Below are 13,959 nucleotides of genomic sequence, written 5' to 3'. Positions count from 1 at the left end.
GAGAATGCTATTAGGGTATCCCAAAGAGGAATCGAAAGAGCTATGCTGGGAATATCATGTCTCACTCAGGTGAGAGAAGGAATCCGGAGTTCTGACCTCCGTCGATGGTCAAAAATCAGGGATGCTGTCTCTTTTGCCAAGGCATCAAAAATCAGATGGGCCGGTCATGTAATGTGATTCAGAGACAACCACTGGACTAGAGCTGTTACCGAATGGATTCCACGGGACATCAGAAGACCTCGTGGCTGCCCACCAACTAGATGGTCAGATTTCTTCGTCAAATCTCTGAATAAATGATTTGAGGCTCTTCCTGTTCCTGGAGCGAGCAGATATCACTGGGCTGCACTAGCTCGAGACAGGAACAAATGGAGACGTTACTGGCACCCGCTTGAGCAAATCGAAGATCAACAGGACTACAAGTGATACAAGTGATAAGGAATAAGGGTAGATCAATGGAATAGAATTGAAAATCCAGAGAAAGATCCTCAAATACATGGACAGCTAATCTTGAATAAAGAAGCAAAAAATAAAATTGAGCAAAGAAAGCCTCTTCAATAAGTGGTATTTGAGAACTACTTGATCACATGCAAAAAAAAAGAAGAACTCAGATCCTCTCTAACGCCATGCACAAAAGTCAAATCAAAACAATTGAAAGACACCTTTATTGCAAACCACAACACCTAATCAGAGAGAGAGAACAAAAGGGAATACCCTGCCATAGTGGCAGTGTGGGGTGGGGGGAGACGGGACTGGGGATGGGGGGAGGGATGTTGGGTTTACTGGTGGGGGAGAATGGGCACTGGTGAAGGGATGGGTTGTCGAACTTTGTAAGGGAGAAACTTGAGCACAAAAATGTATAAATCTGTAACTGTACCCTCAAAAAAAAATAAATGTTTACAGTCTGAAAAAAAAAAAACAATTGAAAGACCTCTATAATTCAAGACCTCTTGAATCTATAAGATACACAGAGGAAAACAGGGAGAACTCTCCAAGGTCTTGAAGCTAGAGGCATCTCTAAGGATGCAAAACCATTGACCAATCAAAAGGTAGCAAAAATAAACAAATGGGACATTAAATTAAAATCATCTGTATCTCAAAGAAAATGATGAGTAAACTATAAAGACAACCCACAGACTGGGAGAAGCTTTTTGCCCACTACTCATCTGATAAAGAGTTACTATCCAAGATATATAAAGCACTGGTAGAACTTTAAATGAAAAAAATAAAAACCAATCCTATCAAAATATGGGGAAAAGAAATAAACGGCAACTTTCTCAAAAAAAAAAATAGAAATGGCCAAAGGTCACATGGGGAAAAAAAGCTCTACATTAGTAATAATAAGAGAAACACAAATCAAAACAACAATGAGATATCACCTCACTCCAGAGAGACTGTCATACATTAAAAACAACAACAGCAACTAGTGTTGGCATGGATACTGGGATAAAGGGACCCGCATTCACTGCTGATGGAAATGTCAACTGGTCCAGCCTCTCTGACATTCCTCAAAATACTAGGAACTGAGCCTCCACACAATCCAGCAATCCCATTCCTTGGAATATATATGCCCCCCAAGGGCCCTAAAACACAATGCAGAAAAGTGTAGTACCATTTACAATCACCAAAAATCTGGAAACAACCTAAATGTCCAAGAACAAAAGATTGAATAAAGAAGCTATGTGCATGCACATAATGGAAAACTACTCTGCCATAGAAAAAATGAAGCCATACAATTTGTTGTAATTTATTGATAGGTGAATGTTTCAAAATGAAAGTATCAGGTTGAATGAAGTGATCCAGAGGGAGACAGACAGACACAGAATGAGCTCTCTCAAAGTAAAAGGGACTGTGCCTGCCACAGAGGCAGAGGGTAGGGGTGTCGGGAACATTGGGAACATTACTGGGAACACTGATGGTGGAGAATGGGTACTTGTGGAGGAATGGGTACTCAATCATTGTATGACTGAGGTAATCATGAAAGTTTGTAAGTCTGTAACTATCTCATGGTGATTCATTAAAAAATAAAATAAATAAAAAGAATGATCTCTCTCATATGTGGAATATAGAGAAACAGAGGGGAATAACAAACTTCCAAAGGCAATAGAACATAAGAACTGGTAACTAGGGGCTGGAGTGATTGATAGCACAGCGGGTAGGGCGTTTGCCATGCACGCAGCCAACCCAGGTTGGATTCCCAGCATCCCATATGTTCCCCCGAGTGCCACTAGGAGTGATTCCTGAGTGCAGAGCCAGGAGTCAGTCTTGAGCACTGCTGGGTGTGACCCAAAAAGCCAAAAAAAAAAAAAAAACTGGTAACTAGTTGGAAGCTTTCCACTGGGGATGGGGGGCAGGAACAGGTCAGAAAAGGGCACACTATGACATTGGTAGAGGGAAGTGGTCTGGAGTGCTGAAAGGAGATATAAAGTGCCTACTAGAGACCAGAGACGCAGACTGAGGTGTAGGAGGGAAACAGGGATACTGGTGTTAGGAAGTGGATACTGGTGACGGGACTGGTATTGGACACTGAATGCCTGAAACTCAATCATGAATAACTTTGTAACTTCATAATTTACATGATTCAATTTTTTTAAAGAAGTGTAGGGGCTGGAGCAATAGCAACGTGGGTAGGGTGTTTGCCTTGCACACAGTCAAACCCAGATTCTATCCCCAGCACCTGACTGAGCCCACCAGAAGTGATCCCTGAGCACAGAGCCAGGAATAAGCCTGAGCACGGCCAGGTATAGCCCCCAAAATACAAAACAAAATCAAAAAAGTAACACTGACTTAATTCACATTTCACTGAAACACAGAAATTTCCAATCACCCTGAAAGTTCTCTCATGTCTCTTTTAAGTCAATCTTTCCCAAAGTAACCACTTCTGATTTCTACCACTAAGGATTTATAAAATAGCTTATTTAATTCCACAGAAGTGAGTTTATACAGGACGTAATCTCTTATATATAGCTCTTGTTCAATCTATTTCGTAGATTCAATCTTGTTGCTTCTCTGAAATTTTATTAACTTTTTACAAAGTTCTTTTAAATATATTTGTTATTGATATTTAACATCCAAATATGTGCAAATCATTAGTCTACAGCTAACTAAATTTTCAAAGAGTACATACATGTATGCCTATCGCTCAGAAAGTAAAACATTAGCAACAACCCAAAAGTCACTGGTGGCTCTTTCAACCACTAACACACATGCCCTTTTCTTCATTTTGTACCTGTACCATATTCCTCAGACCCACCAAATCTAAGCTTGCTTTTCTTGTCTATACATGCACATACCTTTCAGCTGAATGTAGCACTGCTACAAACAACAGTATTAAAGATACAACACACTTTTGCTAAATGAAGCTAGATCTAAGTTTATCTAATGCAATTTTGACAAATATATCCAGATATTGGGCTGGAGCGATAGCACAGCGAGTAGGGCATTTGCCTTACATATGGCCGACCCGGGTTTGATTCCTCCGCCCCTCTCAGAGAGCCCGGCAAGCTACCGAGAGTATCTCACCCACACAGCAGAGCCTGGCAAGCTACCCATGGCATATTCGACATGCCAAAAACAGTAACAAGTCTCACAATGGAGGCGTTACTGTTGTCCACTCAAGCAAATCGATAAGCAACAGGATGACAGTGACAGTGACAGTGATCCAGATATTAGTTTTGCCTTATTCTGCACTTCGCATACCTGGAACATTAACAGCATGAACTCTTCCATCTCCCTTTTTCTGTCTAGAATATGAGACTCTTCTGCATTGTATGTGCAGCAAACTTCATCTTCATTTCTGTGTTATATTCATTTTATAAATATCCCATAATTCACACATTCTCTCATTGACATTTTGTTCCTTTCCAGTTTGTAGTAACTTGAACAAAGCTTCTCTAACATTTTTTTCTCATGATTCATCTTTTTATTGATAACAAATATTTGAATTCCAAATCAAAAAGCTTTTAAGACTGTTTATACAAAAGTTATTTCCATTTAACTCAACTTCTAACTAACCGTGCAAGTTTTTTTCCTATTTGTTTAATTAAATACCATGATTTACAATACTGCTGATAAAAATTATTTTATATGTACAATATTCCAACACCACAAACTACACCAGAATTTCCACTTATCTCCACCAATGGCCCAAGTTCTTCTGCAATTCACTTCCTGCTTCCCCTCTGGTAAGCTGAGATCTGTAGACCAGTTCTTATATTCTTATTAGCCTTTGGCCTTTTTGTTCCCTTCTTATGTTTCTTCATGTCCCACATATGAGAGAGATCATCTGTCCCTCTCCTTCTGACTACACTCAGCATGAAGTTGACCATTTAGTTCCATCCACACAGTGGCAGATTGTATTATTTCACCCTACTATTTTTTTATATGACCCATTCTCACTAGCGTGAAATGAGTATCTCATTGTCATCTTGATTTAGATTTCCCTAATGCTAAGTGAAGATGAGCATTTTTTCATCTGACTATTGGACACCCACCTGTCTTCCTCTGAGAAGTGTCTATTTACTTCCTCTTCCCATTTTTTGATAAGGTTTGTGAAATTTTTTGTTTACTTTTGTGAATACCTTCTATATCCTGGATATCAACCCCTTATCTAATGAATGTAAATATTTCCCATTCAGCTAATAGTCTTTCAGTTTTAGCACTTGTTTCTTTTGCATGCAGCAACTCTTTAATTTGATATAGCCCCATTTGTTTATATTTGATTTTGTTCTCTTTACTAGTGATATCAGATCACTAAAGACACCTTTGAGATACAAATCTTGAAGCACTCTACCTATATTTTCCTCAAAGTACTTTACGGTTTGTGGTCAGATCTCAAAGTCTTTGATCCATTTTGAATTGACTTTTGTGTAAGGTGTGAAATATGGATCTAGCTTTAATTTCTTACACATAATTACCCAGTTTTTCCAGCACCATTTGTTGAAGAGGCTATATTTACTCCATTTCATGTTCTCAGTTCCCCTGTCAAAAATAAACTGTCCATATGTGGTTTTTGTCCTTGGGTATTTGAGTCTGACCCATTTATCAGATAGGCAATCTTTATTCCAGTACTATGCATTCACTATAAATTTATAATAACAGTTCCAAATTAGATGAGATACCTCCCAATTTCTTATTTTTCAATATGGATTTGGCTATTTGTAGTCCCTTCTGATCCCATAAAAACCTTTCTTAGGTCCTCGAAAAATGTCTAAATTTGGATGGGGACTGCACTGAATCTATATAATAGCTTAGGTAAGATAAGTTATTTTAACAATATTGATTCTTTCAACCCAAAGGATGGAATATCTTACCATTTTTTATATTTCTTGAGTGACTTAAAATTACCATAGTATAATCTTCTGCGTCTTTTGCTAAGTTGATTCTTAGATATTTGATCTAGGGATACTGCATTAAATGGGATAGATTCCTTCGTTGTTTTCTCCTCTTATTCATTTGTTATATATAAGACTGTGACCAGTTTTTGTATATTCACTTTGTAGCTACTACTTTGCTGCACTGATTTATTGTTTCTAGGAGCTTTTTAATGGATTCTTTAAGGTCTTCTAGATATACTATTATGTCATCTGCAAATAGTGGTAATTTTTCTTCTTTTCCAATTTGGATCCCTCTGATTTTTCTTGTCTAATTGTACTATAGCCAGGACAACTAATACTACACTGAATAAAGTGGAGACAGTGATTATCCTTGCCGTATACTTGATCGCAGTATGAATGCGTTGTTTTTCACCATTCAGAATGATACTGACATTGGGTTTGTTATAGATAGATGACCATTACTATCTTAAGGAAGGTTCCTTCCATCCCTATTTTATTGAGGATGTTCTATGTCAACTATATGTGATACAGCAGAAATCCTCTTATAAGCACCCAAACAGGACCATAGTTAAGTGAAGCTTCATTTGAGCATACTGAATATCTCATTTTCATTTTGACAGATTATGTTCATCCAAGTATACAGAAATATATAAATGAACTATAGTCAATGTACAGTTAAGTCTATGTACATTGTCTATTTGTTTATAAGACAAAAAATAAACATTTGACATAGAATATAAAATTCAAATTCTGAGATCCAACAATTAGTTACTAGAGTTATAATTTTATTGTGAACATAAACCAGTTTTTATAAAAGTATATCATAATACAATTATGGCTTCAAAGTGATTCTTAAAATCTGTTACAAAAAATTATGTTTGTGTGTATACATACATATATATTTATATAATACTAAAATCACTCACCTTCACATTTTTCAAGAATCTGGACTGTTTCTCCTATTTCTAAAATTAACCCTTGTGGGACAGATCCTCGAAAGCTGCATATCACTAAAAAAAGGTAAGAAAAACAAGTAAATTAGCACTTTTAAGTACTGAGTCAGGGAATCACTGAAATTAAACATAACTTTGGAGGGAGACCCCACATCAGATGATGCTCAGGAACTATTCCAAGCTCAGCACTTAGAGATCACTCCAAATGGTGCCCAGGAGACCATATAGAACTAGAAATAAAATCATGAACTCCCATGTGCAAAGCATGTACTCCTGCCTTTTATGCCACCCATTCCCTTGGCCATATTTTTTTCCTTCTCCTTTTTGCAATGTTAGGGATAGAATCCAAAGCATCACACTTGCAAGACAAGTGCTACCACTGAATTATATCCAAGCCCACCCCACACCCCACTTTTATAAAAGGCAGGGGGCTTCACCCCCAGTACTGCATGTTCCCCCAAACACCACCAGGAGCAACTTCCAAGCATAAATCCAGTAGTCCCTGAGCACCACTGGGTGAGGGTCCCCCTCAAACACACACACACAAAAAAATGAGCTGGAGTAACAGTGAAGTAGATAGGGCACTTGCCTTGCACAAAGTCACCCCTGGGGTCCCAAGTCTGCCAGGAGTAATCCCTGAGCATAGAGCTAGGTGGGTGCAGCCAAAAAAATCAAAAAAAAATTAAACTTAAAAATGTATCTGTCCAGGAGTCAGGTTGGAGGTGGGAGAGAACCTGGGACCATAATAGGTGGAAGGATGGGTCACAGTGTGGTGGGATTGGAAGTGAGAACACTATATGTCTGAAAACCTTATTGTCTCAAAGTTCGCAACTTTGTAAATCATGTTGTCTAATTTTTTAAGGTTAAAATAATTCTTTTAATAAAAATTAAAAGGAGAGAAGGAACTTGATAGTCTTTGACAGCAAAAGATACAGAGTAGTGCAGAGATGTAGCTTGATCTGAGTTCCAGCAGAGAAACTTATTAGAAATGGGGTCCATCTGAAAAATTATCTCTGTAGTGGTAGTGATAATAGCAGCAGAAAGATGTGTTCTGTTGCCTCCTCTAACTGCACTGGAAGTTTTCATCCCCAGATGAGGCCATGCCCATGAGGTATGCTACTAAGATCTCTAAACACTGACACTTGCTTAACCAAACTTGATAACTCAGCTCTGCCCAGCCTACCATTGTGGACTGAACAAATAGCAGCAGAACAAACCTCAGAATAGGATAATATTCAAGTATGATTTTTTATAGGTAAAAGTATACCAGTGATATGTCTTGGTTCTTGAGGAGTAAACATATATTGAAGGAGACCAGTTCAAGTCTGAAGTTGCTGAACAAGCTGAGACAACACTAAATAACTCAGTACAATCTGAAGTAAAATAAATACAATCAGAAGTAGAATAAGTACAATCTAACATGGAATGAGTATAACCTGAATAAGTACAACACTAAATAACTCAGTATAATCTGAGGTGGAATAAGTACAATCTAAAGTGTAATCACACCACTAAGATGTGTGATTAATTGTGGTAAAAAGATACATGAAGCAGAAAAAGTATAGATGAATAAACTTACAAAAATTATAAAGACAATGTTTAAAAGCTATAGCTATTTATTGTATTATTCATCAGCAAGCATTTGGCTGAAATTTCATGAATAATAATGTGTTACTCTACCATTAATAACAATAAATTTTATTTGTTCTCACAGATTTTCCCATGAGTCTTCACTTTTCATTAATTTCTATGAAAAACAAAAAACTATCCTGACTTGTTCAATACATAACAGCAAGATAGCTTGAGTAGTGTCACACATTAGTGAAATTTTATTTAGCAAGCATAATGCTATGGCTGGAATCTCCCTGAATGAGAACTTCACTCAACCACTATAATCAAATAATAAATACTTTAGAAATTAGCTTTTTCTGTTAATATTAATGATCTTCTTTATAAAATTTAATGTCATGCTTACACATGAAACAATTTATAGTGAAGTCATTTCAAAGACCTCTTCAATTACAACCCTCAAACAGCTTTATACATTTCTGTACTATCAAAGTAGATTGTCCATTGTCACTCAAATTGGACTAACATTTTGGGGCAGCACTAACATTTTGGGGCTCACCATTTGGTTGCTTGATTTTTCTTTTGATATTTAGAGCCACATCCAGAGGCACTTGGGGCTTACTCCTGGCTCTGTGTTCAATGATCACTCCTAGCATACTCAGGGGACCACGTGGTATGTCAGCGATCAAACCCAGGTCAGTCACATGCCAGGCATGAGCCCTACCCACTGTGACCACTTTAGTTGTTTAAGCCTTGATGTAATTGCAAAAAAAAAAAATCCATACTTTAAATGCATACATGAAATCTGGATTCCAAATCTGGCCCCACATTTGAAAACAAGTCAGATTTAAAGCCAGAGAAAAAGTCCAAGGGTTAAACTGTTTGTCAAATATATGGTCAACCCCGGATCAATCACCGATACCGCATATGATCCCCTGAGCACTGCCAGGTGTGGTCTCTAGAAACTCCAAAAGTCCCATTTCAAGACCCATTTGACAATTTAAAAATCTTTTACCTAATCACCAATTACTTTAGTCTGCAATCAATAAGCTTCTTTTGGAAGCTTTCAGGGTAGAAGTGGGATCTAGAAACACAGAATTCCAGAGAGGGTTTATTTCCACTTGTCTACTCTGCCCAACTTGAAATGCCTTTAGAATCTGGTGATCCAGCTCTAGGAAGTGGTTAAAATAATAACATTAAATGAAAAACACTGAGGACATAATGTATTTTCAATTTTTATTTCTATTTTTCACTTGAAATAATATTGTGACTATATCTTCAATAATTTATTCTGCATGAATATTTTAACAGTGTAAAAAATAAATAAATGCTAATAAACTCCACAATTATCATGACTATGACAAAAATTCCTAAATTAAAATATTTTTCCATGGCCTGACATCAGTTCTTAGCAATAACTATCTAAAAGTATTTACAAGGAGGAAGTATATAAAAACTTATTACAGATCATTAACAAATAAAGATTTGCAAATGATCATTCGGAACACTAACTTTGGATACCAATTAAACCAAAAGATAATCTAAAATGTTCTATTCGTCTCATTAAATGTATATTACCAGGGCTGGAGACACAGTAGAGACTAAGGAACTTACCACACACATGGCAACCTAGATTTGATAACCCAGCATCCCATGTAATTTCCCAATCCTTATCAGAAGTGATCCCTGACTGCAGAGCCAGAAGCAAGCCATAAGCACCAAGCGTGCGCCCCCCCAAAAGTAGTATATTACCAAAAAAATGGCTCAATTCTAATTACATTTTAATTTTCATCAATATGTGGTAATTTTCTTTCTCCTTTATATTAGTGCCTACATAATATCAAATTTTCATCTTGCCTTGGGGCTGGAGTGATAGCACAGCGGGTAGGGTGTTTGCCTTGCACGCAGCCAACCTGGGTTCAATTCCCAGCATCCCATATGGTCCCCTGAACACCACCAGGTGTGACTCCTGAGTGCAGAGCCAGGAGTAACCCCTGTGCATCGCCAGGTGTGACCCAAAAATAGCAAAAAAAAAAAAATCATCTTGCTTCAAAAGTTTAAATACTATCTGATTCTTAAAATATTGACTGATTCCCAATCAAAGCAAAAGTGGTACCAGCAGGAAATAATTTACAGTATTTGAAAGTTAAACTGTGTGACAGAAGTAGCATCAAATTGGAAAAAAATTAAAGTTATAATTATAAATTTCATAAATAAAATTATAATTATAAATTTTATAAATTAATTTAAAATTATAAATGCATAAATGTGTAAGTCATTTCTCTAGAAGGGAATTAGTTAACATTTTTTCACTGACATCCGCTATAAACATTGAGTTTATTACCCCTTTACTAGTATACTTTAAAACTACATAACACTTTTCTCATAAAATACCAAGAAAGCTTTCTATGAACTATACTATTTGATTACTTCCCTATGAAATGAGAAAAAGGTAAAAGAGCATTATATGTACTTGAGTTTATTTCAAACCATTAAATTATCAAGAATGAGCATTTATGTACACTACAACTACTATGCATGTAATTAATTGATGCTATTTTGTTATAGCAATAATCTCAAAATTATTATTATAACTTTTATTTAACAACTACAAAAACGTAATGCCTATACATGCATGCACTACAACTGCTTTTTAAAAAAAAAAAACTCAAATATTTTTAATCCCCCTGAAGCTATCATGTTACAAGACCAAAGACACAGGGAAAAGTTACCACATGGGCTTTTCCCTTAAAAATAGTTTTAACGTGGGGCTGGAGCAATAGTACAGCAGGTAGGGCGTTTGCCTTGCACGCAGCCGACCCGGGTTCGATTCCCAGCATCCCATAAGGTCCTCTGAGCACCGCCAGGGGTGATTCCTGAGTGATTCCTGATTCAGGAGTAACCCCTGTGCACTGCCAGGTGTGACCCAAAGAGAAAAAAAAAAAAAAAGAAATTTAATACAACAAATGTACCTCAGTATCACCTGAGCACTGCTTCAGAAACCCTACACAATTATTAAATATCTTAAGTTCTTTTATTATAACATATGTTAAAACAGCAAAATGCTACATTTAAGGATTATTACATTGCTGTATCAAACTTGAATGATTTGATTAAGAAGCCATGCCAACAAAAGTTCATTTTTATATTATCCTTACCAATGAAAGAAAAAATTATAGTTCAAGCAAAATAATCTGTTTTACTTTACAATAGAAAAATATCCTAGGCCTATTTTTTTCTCATTTATATTTTGCTTGTTCCAAAAATGAAACTAACTTGGGGGTCTGAGTGATAGACTAGCAGATAAGGCTCTTGCCTTGCATGTAGCTAAAACGGCTCAATCCCCAGCATCTCATATGGTCCCTCCAGCACAATCAGGAGTGATTCCTCAGCGCAGAACCAGGAGTATAACCCCTGTGCACTGCCAAGGTTAACCCAAAAAATAGAATGGAAGGGAGGGAAGAAGGGAGAGGGAGGGAAGGAGGGAGAGATGGGGAAGGGACGGAGGGAGGGAGGGAGGGAGGGAGGGAGGGAGGGAGGGAGGGAGGGAGGGAGGGAGGAAGGGAGGGAAGTTGGTTATTTGCATTCCATCATGTGGAAGAGGGATTAAAACACATATCTTGGGATTAAATGAAGGGCAAAGAAACTGTTTCTGTTTTGGATTTAAGGTCATACGTGATAGTGCTCAGTCAGGGCTTATTCCTGGCTCTTTGCTCAGAGATCATTTCTGGGGGCCCCTGGAGGTATCTGTAGGTAGTGATTGCTACAAGTAAGACAAGCACCTTAACCCCCATACTCTATCAGATAACAAAAATTTTTTCCTTCTCATTTTTATTTTGGTGAGTGATGTTCGCATATTTGGTTGTGGTAATCACTAAGAACCGAACACAAGAAGTACAAGGAGTCAAACGCTAACAGCACAACATTATAATTGCAATAGCAGTACCAGAGATTGTTCTCTCAGTGATGGGGATGATGCCAGAGAACAAACCTATAGCCTCAAGCATGCAAGGCAAATTGCTCTACTACTAAATCACATTCTCAAGTCCTTAAAGAATATAAAGGTTTGCATGAATAATTTCAAAATAATATGCACCTCTTTTTCAAATGATAATTAATGAATATATTAGCACTACCTCATGCAAAACAAGTGGAGCATTGCAATACAAAATAAAGGATATGTTTTATATTGGAAACTGGGCAAATTCCAACTTGTTCTTCAATCCTGTGTTCTCCGTTGAAAGATATCTCACTTGCTTGTCTCTGTTTCTTTGTTTGCTTATTTCTACTCTGGAGAAATCTGTGTTCTCTCCTGACCACATATTTTCCCTCTTTTTCTCCTCTCACATCTTTCTTTTTTTTTTTTTTTTTTTTTTTTTTTGCTTTTTGGGTCACACCTGGAGATGCACAGGGGTTACTCCTGGCTCTTTACTCAAGAATTACCCCCTGGCGGTGCTCAGGGGACCATATGGGATGCTGGGATTCAAACCCGGGTCGGCTGCATGCAAGGCAAATGCCCTACCCGCTGTGCTATTGCTCCAGCCCCTCCTCTCACATCTTTCTAAGCAAGTTTCGTTCAATAAAATCTATCTTGCTAGACAGGACAGGACAGAAGAAGAGAGGAGAAGCTGGGCAAATTCCAGTGTGTATAATGAACTGAAAACAGAAGTGAAAATAAGATAACTATGAAATGTGGTTCCAAAGAAAACAGTGTAAGTTAAATGCCACCTTAGTGAATTTGGAATAATTAAGTTTATATCTGGACCAAGATTTTAATAAAATCTTTAACTATAAACGAAATATATCAACTGAAATTTGCTCTACATAGACTTACCTACTCTGTTTTATTAAGAGTGGTTATCACATCATAAGGGGTCCCTGAAAAAGGATTTTTCTATATGATTACCCACAGAGATGATCAAAGATGAAATCCACTTATACAGCGAAATCAACATAAAAACAAATCTAGAGATGAAAAAGCCTAGGTTTTTCCCAGTACCCCTACACACAGCCCACATAAAGCATAGTAGGACACACCCCAAGATCACAGCTGATGGAGAGCAGATTCCTGGCCCCACCATCAAGTCAGAAAAACTGCAACTCTCAAGTACCAGAAGATTCTCCCCTTTAGTATGCCACAAGGAACTGTCTTTGGCCCCTTGTACTGGAATAACAGCTATCCCCAACCACACCATGCTAAATACCCCAAAATATAACATAATCAGAATAATGAAAGACAAAGATAAAGCTAGAATATTGAAAGCAGCAATATCAAAGAAGTAAATTATAAACAAAGGAGTGTCCTTAAGATTCACAGCAGTGGTGGGATTGCTGGCTGGTTTAGCCCTTTTGGAAAACAAAATAGACATTTTTCAGAAAACTAGAAATTAAGCTCCCATTTGACCCAGCAATACCACTCCTGGAAATATATCCCACAGATGCAAAAAAGTACAGTAGAAATGACATCTGCACTTGAATGTTTATTGTAGCACTATTTACAGTAGCCAGAATCTGGAAAAAACCCAAATACCCAAGAACAGATGACTGGTTAAAGAAACTTTGGTACATCTACACAATGAAATACTATGCAGCTGTCAGAAAAGATGAAGTCATGAAATTTGCATATAGGTGGATCAACATGGAAAGTATCATGTTAAATGAAATGAGTCAGAGAGAGGACAGACATAGAAAGATTGCACTCATTTGTGGAATGTAAAGTAACAGAATGGGAGATTAACACCCAAGAGTAGTAGAGAGAAGTATCAGGCGGATTACTCCACAGCTTAGAAACCAGCCTCACATACTGGGGGAAAAGGCAGCTCAGATAGAGAAGGGATCACCAAGTAAAGGGTGCTAGGAGAGCCCGCTCGGGATGGGAGATGCGTGCTGAAAGCAGACTATTGACCAGACATGATGGCAACTTAGTACCTCTGTTGCAAACTACAACACCCAAATTATCAATGAAACCAAAAGTCAGGATAACACACAGACTCAAAGTCAAGGGTTGGCGGGATATTGGTGGTGGGGAATGTGCACTGGTTGTAGGGATGGGTGTTTGATCATTGTGAGATTGTAACCCAAACATGAAAGTTTGTAACTATCTC

The 13,959-nt window shown here is 37.5% G+C and overlaps 1 protein-coding gene across 5 annotated transcripts in view; it reads right to left on the bottom strand.

Moving 5' to 3' along the window:
- Positions 1–13,959, bottom strand: part of DOCK3 (dedicator of cytokinesis 3) — a 440,374-nt gene that overhangs the window by 386,959 nt on the left and 39,456 nt on the right. For all 5 annotated transcript variants that reach the window (XM_055135368.1, XM_055135371.1, XM_055135372.1 and 2 more), the window contains exon 2: positions 6,260–6,343. In XM_055135368.1, the coding sequence (XP_054991343.1) occupies positions 6,260–6,343 (84 nt within the window). The remainder of the gene's footprint in view (positions 1–6,259; positions 6,344–13,959) is intronic.

This window comes from Sorex araneus, chromosome 4, assembly GCF_027595985.1.
Source record: "Sorex araneus isolate mSorAra2 chromosome 4, mSorAra2.pri, whole genome shotgun sequence".
Lineage (NCBI taxonomy): Eukaryota > Metazoa > Chordata > Mammalia > Eulipotyphla > Soricidae > Sorex > Sorex araneus.
The sequence above is the reverse complement of the archived record's forward strand: the minus strand, read 5'-3'. Positions and strand labels throughout refer to the sequence as shown.